Source organism: Coregonus lavaretus (genome assembly GCF_964263955.1).
Source record: "Coregonus lavaretus genome assembly, chromosome: 3".
In the NCBI taxonomy this organism is placed as follows: domain Eukaryota; kingdom Metazoa; phylum Chordata; class Actinopteri; order Salmoniformes; family Salmonidae; genus Coregonus; species Coregonus lavaretus.
The window spans coordinates 48,816,246-48,831,465 of NC_139990.1; the positions used below are offsets into that span (position 1 = coordinate 48,816,246).

The 15,220-nt window shown below is 45.0% G+C and overlaps 1 protein-coding gene across 4 annotated transcripts; it reads left to right on the plus strand.

Moving 5' to 3' along the window:
- Positions 1–487: 487 nt before the first annotated feature.
- LOC311113280 (epithelial splicing regulatory protein 1-like) lies at positions 488–14,923 on the plus strand. 4 transcript variants are annotated; one of them, XM_084156497.1, is made up of 15 exons: positions 520–882; positions 1,194–1,340; positions 2,273–2,389; positions 2,923–3,034; positions 3,447–3,560; positions 3,659–3,713; positions 3,844–3,954; positions 4,071–4,203; positions 4,728–5,090; positions 6,216–6,440; positions 6,674–6,929; positions 8,030–8,207; positions 8,916–9,042; positions 10,055–10,181; positions 12,715–14,923. In XM_084156497.1, the coding sequence occupies exons 1-14, from the start codon at positions 751–753 to the stop codon at positions 10,154–10,156; spliced, it is 2,172 nt and encodes a 723-aa protein (XP_084012623.1). In that variant the 5' UTR covers positions 520–750; the 3' UTR covers positions 10,157–10,181; positions 12,715–14,923. The 4 variants fall into 4 exon arrangements, with proteins under 4 accessions (XP_084012624.1, XP_084012623.1, XP_084012622.1 ...); XM_084156496.1 differs by having other exon boundaries at positions 6,674–6,941; positions 12,715–14,921; XM_084156498.1 differs by lacking the exons at positions 10,055–10,181; positions 12,715–14,923 and adding an exon at positions 12,050–12,432 and having other exon boundaries at positions 488–882; positions 6,674–6,941.
- The last annotated feature ends 297 nt before the right edge of the window (positions 14,924–15,220 follow it).

The following is a 15,220-nucleotide window of genomic DNA, read 5'->3' on the forward strand; positions in this document are numbered from 1 at the left end:
GCAGTAGCAGAAACGCAGAAAACAACATTATGTTACATTTGATTTTTTTCATTAACATTTCCCACTGCAGCCTATATGCCAAGCGTAGCATTTGGAAATAGCCTATGCACTCGTCTACCCATAAACAGGGATAAAAACTAGGCCATCATCCGTTTGTAGGCTAGTATATGAGATTGTTGTTCTTCTCATGTATGTTGTTCAGGTCGTGCTGATGGGTTTGTCGCGATGCGGTGCCACGTCCCTGTTTGAAAGCACCAATAGGGACAGCACTCAGACAGAGAAGGGGTGTATTCATTACGGAAAACGTTTAAAGTTTAAGAATCAAACGGAAGCAAACAGAGCAAAACGAGAGTTTCTATTGGACAAATGCAGGTAGGTCTCTCCGCGTTTCGTTCCGTTTGCTTCCGTTTAAGAAGCGTTTTCCAACATAATCGGCGTAATGAATACACCCCAGGCAGGTAGCTACCTGGGTCACGTGGTCCGCAGCGCACACAGGTAGGTCCTTCACAAAAAAAGGGAACATTCAGCCATTACACTGCCTTGAGGTGTGCGGGAGATTTGGCATAGATTATCACGCAATCAAGAAGCCACTAAAAATATCTTGAGTTGCTGAGCACACCTTTGCGCATAGGGGTCTGGGTGTGGGTGGCTGGATTCTTTGGGTTCTGTACTGTTCTGGGGGTGTAGCTGTATGTTATTTTCTATTACTTTGGGTGTAACTAGAGTAGTTTCTTTGTATTTATCCTGAAAATGACGGCTCAGGTAGACTACCTGGCGGTGTTGTTCACCACCACATCTGGCGCGAGCGGAGACCTCTTGGGTTCGGACGAGAAGGAGCTCGTGCAGTTGGTGTGGCAGCTCGTGGATTTGAATAACAAAAAGGTAATCTTTAAAATATTGTATTTTATTAAGAGAATATGAGAATGACTATTATTATTATAGAAAGACAGTATTCATCCAGCATAACCAGAATGTGCATTGTGTCAAATGTGCGCTATTTGGTTTAAAAGACGACCAACTTTGTTTTTCTGTTTATGAGGTCTAATGACAAAACTCTGATCATAAGTGTGTCATAAGTCTCCTACTCCATTTTTTTAAGTGTACACAGGCCTATAGCCTATGAAAATGTGCATTTGATAATGAAGTTTATATTTTAAATGTACTGAAGTGTGTGTGTTTTTTCTCTGGTCCAGTTGGGGAAAGTGAATGAGGTGTTAATACGGCCTGAGCACTCCGACCTGGCAGAAGATTGTCTGGGGGAGAGAGAGGATGGGGATGAAGTGGAGGACAGCGAGGAGTCTGTCTCTACAGTCACAGGCTTGGAGCACGCGCTAAACCAGGTACATACAGTATCTGTTGTCTCATGATTTTTTATGAAATACATTTTTGACCTCACCATATTCTGCTTTGCCATCCATTCATCCTTCAATTGAAATCAGGGGCACTATGCATTGATTGGAGTTTTATAACAATTGATTGTTTATTTAGGCCTTCATCCTGGGATATCTAATTATAATTGGCTAATAATTCATCTTAGTTTTAGATCGCTATAGCTTTGATGGCATTTTACTGTATTTGAATGAGATCCACATGGCTTGACAGCTTGAACTGACAGTCCTTTGAGTGATGAGGAGGTGTGCATCTTTAGAGCTTAGTAATGCAAATGATCAACCATTTGCATAATGAGGATGATACAACTAGCAGCAATTAAAGTGCTTGTTCTCTGGTTGGTTATCTGAAACCAAAAACCGTGTACTTTTTTTCTTTGTATTTTTCAAACAATATAAACCATAAGTAGACAAAAGACAATAGACAGACATACACACACAAACATCAATGACAACACACCAAAAATGTAACAACAAGCCATTCAAGTTGGACTTTATAACAATCAGTAAGGTGTAAGCCTATATTTTGATGTTTTTGTAAATATTTATCTTTATGGTAATACTTTCCATTAAGGTAGACTCAGTTTAAATAGTCTATAAACTGCATTAATTGGTTGTTTATTAGTCAGTAGGAAACATTTATAACTCATTGGTTGAAATTGTATACTGTGGTCAACGTTTTGGTGCTAAATTCTGAGATTTTAAATGGCTGCATTGTTATTGATCATCACCAGAAAAATGATCACACTTTCAACCAATAAAATCTTAGTGGATTTTCAATATTACCAATGAGTTGTTCTGTAATTGTTTATTACAGATGTATTATCTGATCTTGATTTTAAAGAGTTTACATTGTAGCTAATCTCTTCCTATGTTTTAAACAGTTCCATCTGAGATTGACCAATGAAGTGAACACCTTGGGCACGGGCACGTCAGTGTGTGTGTGTACAGACGGGCAGCTCCACATTCGCCAGGTTCTCCACCCCGAAGCTGCAGACAAGGTAAGGGTACAGGCTGACAGGGCGGGGCAGAGCCTCAAGGTGAGGGCGGACACTTACCTCCACCAGAACCCTTTGGTTCTGGTCACAGAACCACAAAGAAATGTGTTATGTCATCTCCTCTGTCAAGATCCTGCTCTACATGATGTTAAAATGTGAGGTTGTCTTGACGTATTGTCTTGGCTTTGTTTGAACACGAACGCGCACACACACACACCGTTCTCTTATTACATCTTGTGTTCCTCCCCCCCTCACACCTAGTATGATACACAGACCCATGGGGAACCTAACTTTATTGACATGAGTAAATATGTAAATGACAGTAATAAACAGAGCGTAGATCCTGATACCGACCCTACACCAAACAGCTGTCAATGGTAGGCTACACATGTTCTCTTCCTCCTCTCTACTGTTGAATCAATAATAATAAATGTTTCCACGTCATTTCAATACAATTACCTTGAACCAATGTGGAATAGACGTTGAATTCACGTCTGTGCCCAGTGGGTAATGTCTGCAATTGTCTTCCTCTGCAGAACCTGGCACTGCCAGAATGTTTCAACTCCTTTTTTGACCTGAGGAAAGAGTTCAGGAAGCACTTCCCCTCTGCAGACACCAAGAGCCTGGAGGTGCAGTACATGGCTGAATGTATCCTTACAACTGAGAAACACAGCAAAGACACTCATTAGCTAGTTGTCAATTGGTTCATTCTACAGCTTTGCATGAACCCTGCTTCTGTGTGAGAGAGAGAGAGCACGAGAGTGTGTTTGTGTGATACTTAAGTGAGCACCCCCCCCCACAAACACACTCCCAAGGGGGAGGCGTCTGCAGGCCACAGGGTGTTGGCTGTGGGACTAGAGGTTTTGAAATGCAAATAGAGACACAATTGACATGTCTCACTGTAGCTCAGAGAGTAACAGGCTGTGTGTTTAGCCAACAGGACCAGCCCTACACACCTACCAGGAAGCAGGACTAACACACACACACATACACATGCACACACACACGCACCTTGCTTGCTCCTCTCCTGGAGTTTTCTCCTTGACCACGGTTTCCTCAGCTCTCAGTGTAACTGTGGAGCCAGTAGCCATGTTGGATCCGACGCCAGTCACAGCAGCACTGCAGGTCCAGACCATGGCCAACATCGTCCTAGCCCTGCTATCTGAACCCTTACGTGAGTAACACACTAACTTACACAAACTCTGACTTTTCTCACTATGTTGTCATTGTTGCTCATCTTTGATTTCTTCTCTGGTCTTCTGTTTGTTGTAGGTCACACATTCTCAAACCCAGAGAGAGTCACTGAGAAGTTTGAAAGCGGCACTTGGTAAGTAGACTTGCTAAGATAGATTTGCAGTAAGGTAGAAGATATGATACAATTCATTGGTGTTCTCACATCATTGGATGGAGCAGGTGAGTGATTTGACGCTAACTGGTGTGTGTCCGTGTGTGTGTAGCAGTAAGATGGAGCGTGTGTGTGATAACACGGTGATCAGAGCGAGGGGGTTGCCTTGGCAGTCATCTGACCAGGACATCGCTCGCTTCTTCAGAGGACTCAACATTGCCAAGTATGTGTGTTCAGTGTCCAGTACTGTGTTGTCTGTTGTGTTTGACTCGTTGCTGTTATGATGGTGTGTAGTGTATTGAAATTGTTTTAATAGCTGTAATGCTGTGTGTTGTCCAGAGGTGGCGCTGCGTTGTGTCTGAACGCCCAGGGTCGGAGGAACGGAGAGGCTCTGGTCCGCTTTGTCAGTGAGGAACACAGAGACATGGCCCTGCAGAGACACAAACACCACATGGGCAACAGATACATAGAGGTAACCTGTTAATAACCTATTTCAACCTATTACTGACCCTAACCCTAACCAACGATACATAGAGGTAACCTAGTAATATCCTATTATCAACCCATTACTGACCCTAACCAACAATACATAGAGGTAACCTGTTAATAACCTATTATCAACCTATTACTGACCCTAACCCTAACCAACGATACATAGAGGTAACCTGTTAATAACCTATTATCAACCTTTTACTAACCATAACCCTAACCAACAATACATAGAGGTAACCTGTTAATAACCTATTATCATCATTTTACTAACCCTAACCAACAATACATAGAGGTAACCTGTTAATAACCTATTATCAACCTTTTACTAACCCTAACCAACAATACATAGAGGTAACCTGTTAATAACCTATTATCAACCTTTTACTAACCCTATCTATGGTCCTGCTCAGACACTAACAACACCAATAAATACGTAGACGTAACCTGTAAATAACATCTGGATCCCAAAGAGCAGGAGTTAATGCCATGTCTTTTCTGCTGCAGGTGTACAAGGCAACAGGAGAGGACTTCCTTAAGATAGCAGGCAGTACCTCCAGTGAGGTGGCGCTGTTCCTGTCTCGTGAGGACCAGGTGATCGTCAGGATGCGAGGTCTTCCCTTCACCGCCACACCTGACCAGGTGCTGGCCTTCTTCTACCAGGGGGAGGGGCCTAAAGAGGCGTGTCCTGTCAGTGGTGACAAGGATGGCATCCTATTTGTGCGTTTCCCTGATGGAAGGCCTACTGGCGACGCCTTCGTCCTATTCGCCAGTGAGGAGCATGCTCAGTGCGCTCTCAGGAAGCACAAAGACATCCTGGGGAAGAGATATATTGAGCTATTCAAGAGCACCGCCGCTGAGGTGCAACAGGTATGAAGGGTTATCTGTCTGTTAAGGTGCAACAGGTATGTCTGTGTGTTGGGGGAGGGGTGTGTGTCTGTCTGTTAAGGTGCAACAGGTAGAAAGAGAGAGGGAGGGAGTGAGCGTGCATGTGTGTGTGTTGGTGTGTGTGTGTTGGTATAGTCCTGGTGGGGGTTTTCTGTAGGAAACCTAAGCAGAAGATTTAAAGGTTTAAGGGTGTGACACAGAGCTTCAATAGAGCATGGGCATTTACTCTAATTAAGAACTGGATGAGCGAGTGTGTGTCTGTGTGTCTGTGTCTGTGTGTGTGTGTGTGTGTGTGTGTGTCTCTCTGTGTGTGTGTGTGTGTGTGTGTGTGTGTGTGTCTGTGTGTGTGTGTTTGCTCTCCTCCTCAGCGCCTGGCGTTCTGGTTTGTTGTGTAAACACTTAAACGCTCTGGTCTGTGAAAGATTACATTTTTTACATTTTAGTCATTTAGCAGACGCTCTTATCCAGTGCATACATATTTTATTGTTTTTTCATACTTAGGATTACCCTCCTAAAGCACGCACGCACACACACACACACACACACACACACACACACACACACACACACACACACACACACACACACACACACACGCACACATACACACATACGCACACACCTCACCTCACCTCACCTCACCTCACCTCACCTCACCTCTCACAGTCTTAATAGACCTATTCATTGATAAGCTGGTGTTTCAGCTCTCAGTGTAGAAACATTCCCATGTACTTAGACTCCTATACAGTACAGGTTTAAATGTTATAGTGGTCTTATATGTCTGAAGGTGAGAGGTCAAGAGGTCAGAGTTCAGTGGTAGTGAGTGACCCTGATGGGGGGAGTTAGAGTTCCTCTTCAGGACGGTAAACATTGTGATATCCTGTTGGCAACCAGCCAGATCCCATCTCTTCAATACAGACACACACACTGACCTACACACACCTAAACGGAATACCCCTGCCAGAGTAAAACCAGGAACTCCAGAGAGAATACGCTTCTTTATGTGTGTATGTTGTTGCTGAACCAGCGCTTACAAGTTATAACTGTCTAACCTTATAGCTCAGTGTGTGTGTGTGTGTGTGTGTGTGTGTGTATGTGTGTGTGTAGGTGTTGAACAGGTACTCGTCAGCCCCTCTGATCCCCGTGGCTCCTGCCCCCCTGGTGTCACTGTTGCCCTCCGTGTCTCTGTTGCCCTCTCCTGGTGGTGTGAGGGACTGCCTCAGGCTGAGGGGGCTGCCCTACACCGCCACCATAGAGGATATACTGGCCTTCCTAGGAGAATACACACATGACATCAGACCACACGGAGTACACATGGTGGTCAACCAACAGGTAGGTACACACTATATGAGCCTGCACACACACACACACACACACACACACACACACACACACACACACACACACACACACACACACACACACACACACACACACACACACACACACACACACACACACACACACACACACACACACACACACACACTACACCTACAGAAACTAGACTTTCCCTGCTGTGTGTGTGTTTGTGTGTGTGTGTGTGCGTATGTGTGTCTCCATAGGGTCGTCCGTCAGGGGACTGTTTCATCCAGATGCGTTCAGCGGAGCGGGCTTTCTCTGCCTCCCAGCGGGTCCACAAGCAGGTGATGTCTGGTCCGGGCCAGGCTGGCAAGCGAGGGCTTAACAGTCGCTATGTGGAGGTGTTCCCCTGTAGCGCTGAAGAGATGGGTCTGGTGTTGATGGGAGGCTCCCTCTCACATACACACACTCACACACACACCCGGACCAGGAGTGGGACAGGGCTCAGCCCGCCGCCATGTAAGTCCAGACGTAAGTGCTGCTGGGAGCTGGGCGCTTCGGGACCGCAGGGTAGGTGGGCTGCCACAGACCAGGGAAGGGTGAGGGGTTAGAGGTCAGAGGTTAAATCCTGCCCCCTGTCTTCTTTTCTGTCTGGGTTCTCTCTGATCTAGAACTCTGGGAGGACAGGAGCATCTGACCTGACCTGAGGGGTAGGAACCTGGGGTGTGTGTGTGAGTGTGTGTGTGTGCGTGCTTGTGTAGGAATGCGTGTGTGTTACCCCTTGTTGTGGTTTGTGTAATTCTGTGTGATTTTGGTGAATTTGCATGCAGGGAGAAATCTGTAGTTCACTGACTGTTCATTGTAAACATATTTTTCACACACACTCTGATTAAAAATAGTCTGTTCCAATGGTTTGTGTGTGCTTGGCATGTGTGAGGCCTCTTGCCCAATTCCAAATGGATCCCTTTGTACTGGAAGTATTGGATAGGTGTGTAAGCAATATTGCAAAAATGACTTGAGGGTAGGGACTCAGGGTTGATTTAGGATTGGGCTTGAGTCTTACAGTTGGAGCGTGTCCAATCAGTGGGGGTGTGGGAGAGGTGGGCGGAGCTGAGCTCTGGTGTGTAGTCATGGTGATGTCTAGTCATTGAGTTCTGGTGTGTAGTCCCGTGTAGCTCAGTTGGTAGAGCATGGTGCTTGCAATGCCAGGGTTGTGGGTTTGATTCCCACCGGGGACCAGTATGAAAATGTGTGCACTCAACACTGTACGTCGCTCTGGATAAGAGCGTCTGCAAAAATGTAAAACAATGTTGGTGATGTCTAGTCTTCGTTATGCAGGTGGGGTCAGGAGTCACCCCCAAGCCCAAACACACGTCTGTAGAATCTAAAGCTACCTGTTGTGTCAGGTGTTCATTGAGGAGGGTCTCCTAGAAACAAAAAGTCACCGGACCATGTCACATAGCCACTGTAGATGACCCGGAAGCACACTGTAGTCTGCTTACAGCGGCCATCTTTAGAGGGGACCAGGGGATCTGTTGTTCTCTGTGTGCCGTGTTGGGCATATGTTCTTTCCGTGTCCTTGCCTTGGCGTGTTGTCTAACTCTATCCCCACTCCCCAGGTCTGTCTCCTCCCTCCTACTCCTTCCCATCCGCCCCTTCCATCCTGCCTGCTGAGGCTGCCGGCCTCTTCCCTCCCATTGGTCAGGTGCTGCTGAGTCCCCGCCCCCTAGGACCTGGACACGCTTACTACCCAGCTAGCACTCAGCTCTACATGAACTACACTGCATACTATCCCAGGTAAGGACTAGTATGTGTTGTGGGGAAGGACATACACAAGGGTAGTTAATGATATCAATGCCCCAGGTAAGAACTATTAGGCCCATAAACCATCCAATCATATATTGTAAGTGCCTTGGGGGCTGGGGGGGGGGGACATACACAAGGGTAGTTAATGACTGAGCAGTGGTGTGGTATCAGAAGGAACAGCAAACAGCACTAAGACCACAATGACCTCTCTCTCCCCCCTTCCCTCCTCTCCCCTCTCTCCCCCCTCCCCTCCTCTCCCCTCTCTCTCTCCCCCCTCCCCTCCTCTCCCCTCTCTCTCAGCATTCAAGTTCATTTGGATGTGATATCCCTGATGGAAAAACCACATGGAGTTGTGTGTTCCAAAAACACATATTTTCATGTGATCACATTTGATCTTATATTAAGTTAATGTGATAACGTGACAACATGTAAAGCAACATGTGATAACATTAAACTACACGTGAAAACACGTGAAGTGTTCCAAAAACACAATTTCACATGATTTCACATGTGGAATTTCATATAAAATCACGTGATTTTCCACATGTGAAATTATGTGATATTTCCGTAACGGATATTTACAGCACGCACCTCATGGCATTTCAGGATGTATAATACTCTTTTTGTTATGGCCTCTCCAACTCACTCTTTATATCTCACCCTCTCTCTCTCCTCTCTTCTCCCCCTCCCTCTCTCCAGTCCCCCAGGTTCTCCCAACACTATAGGGTACTACCCCTCCCCCTCCCCTCTGCCCTCCCCTGGGGGAGTGGTCCGTATGCATGGGCTCGCCTACAAAGAACTGCTCAACACCATTCAGGGATACCAGGTAAACAGTGTGTGTGTGTATGTGTGTGTGTATGTGTGTGAGTGTGCACTTGGACGTGTTTAACTATACTTATGGGGAAGAGAATGGTTAGTTTTAGGGTTAGGGTTAGGAGCTAGGGTCGAGTTGAGTTAAGTTAATTTTTATTTTTACAGGGACAGTGTATTAATCAACGTTTCAGTAAAAGTGCCAGTTTTAGCCAGCCGGCTCATTTTCAACCGCAGTCCCTGGGCAGGTTATTAAAAACTATTACAATAACAATACAGACAAACAATAAGCAGTGAGCACATGCAGAGCAACATAGGTTAGGGATAGGGTTAAGGTTAGGTTTTGGTGTTAAGGTTAGGGTTAAGGTTAGGGTAAGGTTTAGGGTAAGGGTAAGGGTAAGGGTTAGGTTTAGGGTTAGGGGTTAGGAAAGATAGGATTTTGAATGGGACTGAATTGTGTGTCCCCACACGGTTAGTTATACAAGTCTGTGTGTACATTCATGTGTGTTAGAGAAAGTGTGTGTGTGTGTGTGTGTGTGTGTGTGTGCAATGTGACCGGTATGGTATGTGTTGCCGTGCCCTCTCATGTCTCACGGTCGATCCAAAGGAAGTATTCAAATCTGCTATTGGAGGAGTGTACTATACTGTCAGGCATCCACTGTGTTTGCCTGGAGGCTATCAAACGAGTTAGTCAGGTCTACCCTCCCTATTCTGTCCTCTCCCTCTGCCTCCCTCCCAAACACCCACAGGCATTATGTAGGGTGGAGCTCCACTGCCTGCATGGACTTGATTTACAAGAGGCTGCTCCTCACTGATACACTAGGAAATAGACAACGAGTTCAGCCTGTGCTAATGAACACTAGTTTGAAAGTTGAAGTGATACTATATACTGTAGATAAATCACAAGTAAGCAACTTGCAAAGGCTGACTCTTCTGAACACACAGCCCAGCCCAGCCCAACCCAACCCAACCCAGCCTGTCTGTCTCTGTCTCAGTCCCCTGTGTCTCTGTCCCCCCCAACACTATAGTACGCTACTGAGGATGGCCTTGTGCACGCTCATGCTAACGTGCATGATCACGATCCCTCCCGGACCCTGCTCACGCAGCCCAAAGAGTGGGTGTGTATTTAAGGGGTGTGTCCTAGGCAGGCGGAAGGTAAGGATTGGCTGACAGGGTCATGGTGTGTGTTTCTCCTCTCTTTCATCTCCGGGACGACGTGGTTATGGGTGTGGTCTGAGATTCCGGGTTACTAGGGGGTCACGGGGTAGAGTCTAGCTAGGGGGGATTTCAATGCCCCAAACCACACACTGTAAAAAAAGATTATGGTTCTAGATTCCACCAGAGAATGTGTGTTGATCGGGACACAGAGTAGAAGTGTCACCCCAACCACTGGTCCAGGATCAGATGTGTTCTACCCCCTGATGGATCACATTAGGATTGTGTGTGTGGGGTAATCTGATCCTAGATCTGTGGCAACCAGCTGCAATAGGATTGTGAGTTTGCTCAACAACATTTTTGTTGAGCAAACTCACAATCCTATTCCAGCTGATTTCCTTCTTCTTGACATCTTTTTTTACAGTGCAGATATAGGATCAGATTACCTCACACACCCAATCCTAACCTCAGATCTAGGATCAGATTACCCCACACACCCAATCCTAACCTCTAGGATCAGATTACCCCACACAGTCAATCCAAACCTCAGATCTAGGATAAGATTACCCAACACACCCAAGGATCAGATTACCCCACACACCCAATCCTAACGTGAACCATCAGGAGGTAGAAAACATCTGATCCTGGACCAGTGGTTGGGAGGAACTTCTACTCTGTGTCCCGATCAACACAACATTATCTGGTGGAAACTAGAACCGTACCTGTTCTATATGGTCAATTTCTACACTACCAGTCAAAAGTTTGGACACACCTACTCATTCAAGGGTTTTTCTTTATTTTTACTATTTTCTACATTGTAGAATAATAGTGAAGACATCAAAACTATGAAATAACACATATGGAATCATGTAGTAACCAAAAAAGTGTTAAACAAATCCAAATATATTTTATATTTGAGATTCTTCAAAGTAGACACCCTTTGCCTTGATGACAGCTTTGCACACTCTTGGCATTCTCTCAACCAGCTTCATGAGGTAGTCACCTGTAATGCATTTCAATTAACAGGTGTGCCTTCTTAAAAGTAAATTTGTGGAATTTATTTCCTTCTTAATGCGTTTGAGCCAATCAGTTGTGTTGTGACAAGGTAGGGGGGGGGTATACAGAAGGAGCCCTATTTGGTAAAAGACCAAGTCCATATTATGGCAAGAACAGCTCGAATAAGCAAAGAGAAACAACAGTCCATCATTACTTTAAGACATGAAGGTCATTCAATCCGGAACATTTCAAGAACTTTGAAAGTTTCTTCAAGTGCAGTCGCAAAAACCATCAAGCGCTATGATGAAATTGGCTCTTATGAGGACCGCCACAGGAATGGAAGACCCAGAGTTACCTCTGCTGCAGAGGATAAGTTCATTAGATTTACGAGCCTCAGAAATTGCAGCCCAAACAAATGCTTCACAGAGTTCAAGTCACAGACACGTCTCAACATTAACTGTTCAGAGGGGACTGTGTGAATCAGGCCTTCATAGTCGAATTGCTGCAACGAAAACACTACTAAAGGACACCAATAAGAAGAAGAGACCTGCTTGGGCCAAGAAACACGAGCAATGGACATTAGACCGATGGAAATGTGTCCTTTGATCTGGAGTCCAAATTGGAGATTTTTGGTTCCAACCACCGTGTCTTTGTGAGACACAGTGTTTGTGAATGGATGATCTCCGCATGTGTAGTTCCCACCGTAAATCATGGAGGAGGAGTTGTTATGGTGTGGGGGTGCTTTGCTGGTGACACTGTCTGTGATATAGTTAGAATTCAAGGCACACTTAACCAGCATGGCTACCACAGCATTCTGCAGCGATACACCATCTGGTTTGGCCTTAGTGGGACTATCTTTTGTTTTTCAACAGGACAATGACCCAACACACCTCCAGGCTGTGTAAGGGCTGCAATAGATGACCTGGCCTCCACAATCCCCCTACCTCAACCCAATTGAGATGGTTTGGGATGAGTCGGACGGCAGAGTGAAGGAAAAGCAGCCAACAAGTGCTCAGCATATGTGGGAACTCCTTCAAGACTGTTGGAAAAGCATTCCAGGTGAAGCTGGTTGAGAGAATGCCAAGAGTGTGCAATGCTGTCATCAGGGCAAAGGGTGGCTATTTGAAGAATCTCAAATAGAAAATATATTTGTTTACTACATGATTCCATATGTGTTATTTCATAGTTTTGATTTCTTCACTATTATTCTACAATGTAGAAAATAGTACAAAATAAAGAAAAACCCTTGAATGAGTAGGTGTGTCCAAACGTTTGACTGGCACTGTACCTGCTGCTGTCTGACTCAGCCCTTCCAAGGTGTGTTCCCCCTTTCCTCCTTGGGGCATTGTAGTGTGCTAGATAGTGTTATCAGTGGTGTACTAGTGTGTTAGGTGGGGAGGTGGTGGACTAAGTGATGGAATCCTCTGGTGCTGGGACAAGACAACCTTCAAACCACATAGACTCCTTTCCTTGTACGATCACTTCCTGTCTCTATCTTCCTCCCCCTCTCTCCCTGCCTTTCTCCCTCTCTCTGTAGAGTCCTATGGAGGCATTGCCTGTCCTGAGCGGTATGATTGGTCAGTCCAGCAGTGGTGATGCTCTGATGCCCTTTCCCCCTCTCCTGACCAAGCAGGGAGGGTACTACCTGGACCGAAACATGCTGTAGAAGGCTCAAAGATCCCCACACTGTCGCACACTACCCATTACACACACACTATACCAGGGGTGTCAAACTCATTTTACCCCGAGGGCCACATTGGGTTTTCACCCAGGTCTGGAGGGCCACACTGAAAATTGGTTATATGTACTTTTTTTTTTTTTTATAAGACATGGCTCGCTATATTAAACTGTGCTGAAAGTTTGACACTCCTGCACTACACTATCACACAACACACACAACACACACAACGCACACACACCAAAGGATATGTGGGGGAATGTCCTGGCCTCCAGTTCCTAGTCTGAGTTGTATATACAGTGAATATGCGTGAGAGCAGAAATGTATTTTATATCAGAGCTTTGCCTCAGCCAAAATGCAACTCTGTCTTATATTGCACACACTATTTTAAAAAAGCTTTGTAGAGATGTTAGAAGTATTAGAACCACTTCAGGAGATGTTTGTTAGAAGTAGAGCTGCGTTTAGTAGTAATTATTGATCTGAACCTTTCTTCATGACATGTGTGTATGTGTGTAAGTGCGTGTGGATGTATGTGTGTGTGTGTGTGTGAGAGAGAGAGATCGAGAGAGAGAGAGAAAGAGGAATGTTCATACTGTCCTACTCTACGTACAGTGGGGAAAAAACACATTTCGTCAGCCACCAATTGTGCATGTTCTCCCACTTAAAAAGATGAGAGAGGCCTGTAATTTTCATCATAGGTACACGTCAACTATGACAGACAAAATGAGAAAAAAAAATCCAGAAAATCACATTGTAGGATTTGTAATGAATTTATTTGCAAATTATGGTGGAAAATAAGTATTTGGTCAATAACAAAAGTTTCTCAATACTTTGTTATATACCCTTTGTTGGCAATGACACAGGTCAAACGTTTTCTGTAAGTCTTCACAAGGTTTTCACACACTGTTGCTGGTATTTTGGCCCATTCCTCCATGCAGATCTCCTCTAGAGCAGTGATGTTTTGGGGCTGTCGCTGGGCAACACAGACTTTCAACTCCCTCCAAAGATTTTCTATGGGGTTGAGATCTGGAGACTGGCTAGGCCACTCCAGGACCTTGAAATGCTTCTTACGAAGCCACTCCTTCGTTGCCCGGGCGGTGTGTTTGGGATCATTGTCATGCTGAAAGACCCAGCCACGTTTCATCTTCAATGCCCTTGCTGATGGAAGGAGGTTTTCACTCAAAATCTCACGATACATGGCCCCATTCATTCTTTCCTTTACACGGATCAGTCGTCCTGGTCCCTTTGCAGAAAAACAGCCCCAAAGCATGATGTTTCCACCCCCATGCTTCACTGTAGGTATGGTGTTCTTTGGATGCAACTCAGCATTCTTTGTCCTCCAAACACGACGAGTTGAGTTTTTACCAAAAAGTTATATTTTAGTTTCATCTGACCATATGACATTCTCCCAATCCTCTTCTGGATCATCCAAATGCACTCTAGCAAACTTCAGACGGGCCTGGACATGTACTGGCTTAAGCAGGGGGACACGTCTGGCACTGCAGGATTTGAGTCCCTGGCGGCGTAGTGTGTTACTGATGGTAGGCTTTGTTACTTTGGTCCCAGCTCTCTGCAGGTCATTCACTAGGTCCCCCCGTGTGGTTCTGGGATTTTTGCTCACCGTTCTTGTGATCATTTTGACCCCACGGGGTGAGATCTTGCGTGGAGCCCCAGATCGAGGGAGATTATCAGTGGTCTTGTATGTCTTCCATTTCCTAATAATTGCTCCCACAGTTGATTTCTTCAAACCAAGCTGCTTACCTATTGCAGATTCAGTCTTCCCAGCCTGGTGCAGGTCTACAATTTTGTTTCTGGTGTCCTTTGACAGCTCTTTGGTCTTGGCCATAGTGGAGTTTGGAGTGTGACTGTTTGGGGTTGTGGACAGGTGTCTTTTATACTGATAACAAGTTCAAACAGGTGCCATTAATACAGGTAACGAGTGGAGGACAGAGGAGCCTCTTAAAGAAGAAGTTACAGGTATGTGAGAGCCAGAAATCTTGCTTGTTTGTAAGTGACCAAATACTTATTTTCCACCATAATTTGCAAATAAATTCATAAAAAATCCTACAATGTGATTTTCTGGAATTTTTTTCCTCAATTTGTCTGTCATATTTGACGTGTACCTATGATGAAAATTACAGGCCTCTCTCATCTTTTTAAGTGGGAGAACTTGCACAATTGGTGGCTGACTAAATACTTTTCCCCCCACTGTATATGTATATATTTTATTTTATACTGTCTGTTTAAAAACATTATATGACATTTTATTTCTTTATACTTTCTATAATTTTACAATCCAATACTAGAATATTGTATTAGGAAGCTTCCTGCATGAAGAAGTTAGTAGTGCTAGCTACACTCAGAT

Bases quoted from the DNA above. Each gene is read 5' to 3' on its own strand.
- LOC311113280 (XM_084156496.1), top strand. From the start codon at position 751: ATGACGGCTCAGGTAGACTACCTGGCGGTGTTGTTCACCACCACATCT. The intron at 3,561-3,658 runs GTGAGTAACACA...TGTTTGTTGTAG, and splicing joins CCTGCTATCTGAACCCTTAC to GTCACACATTCTCAAACCCA. The intron at 9,043-10,054 runs GTAAACAGTGTG...CCAACACTATAG, and splicing joins ACACCATTCAGGGATACCAG to TACGCTACTGAGGATGGCCT.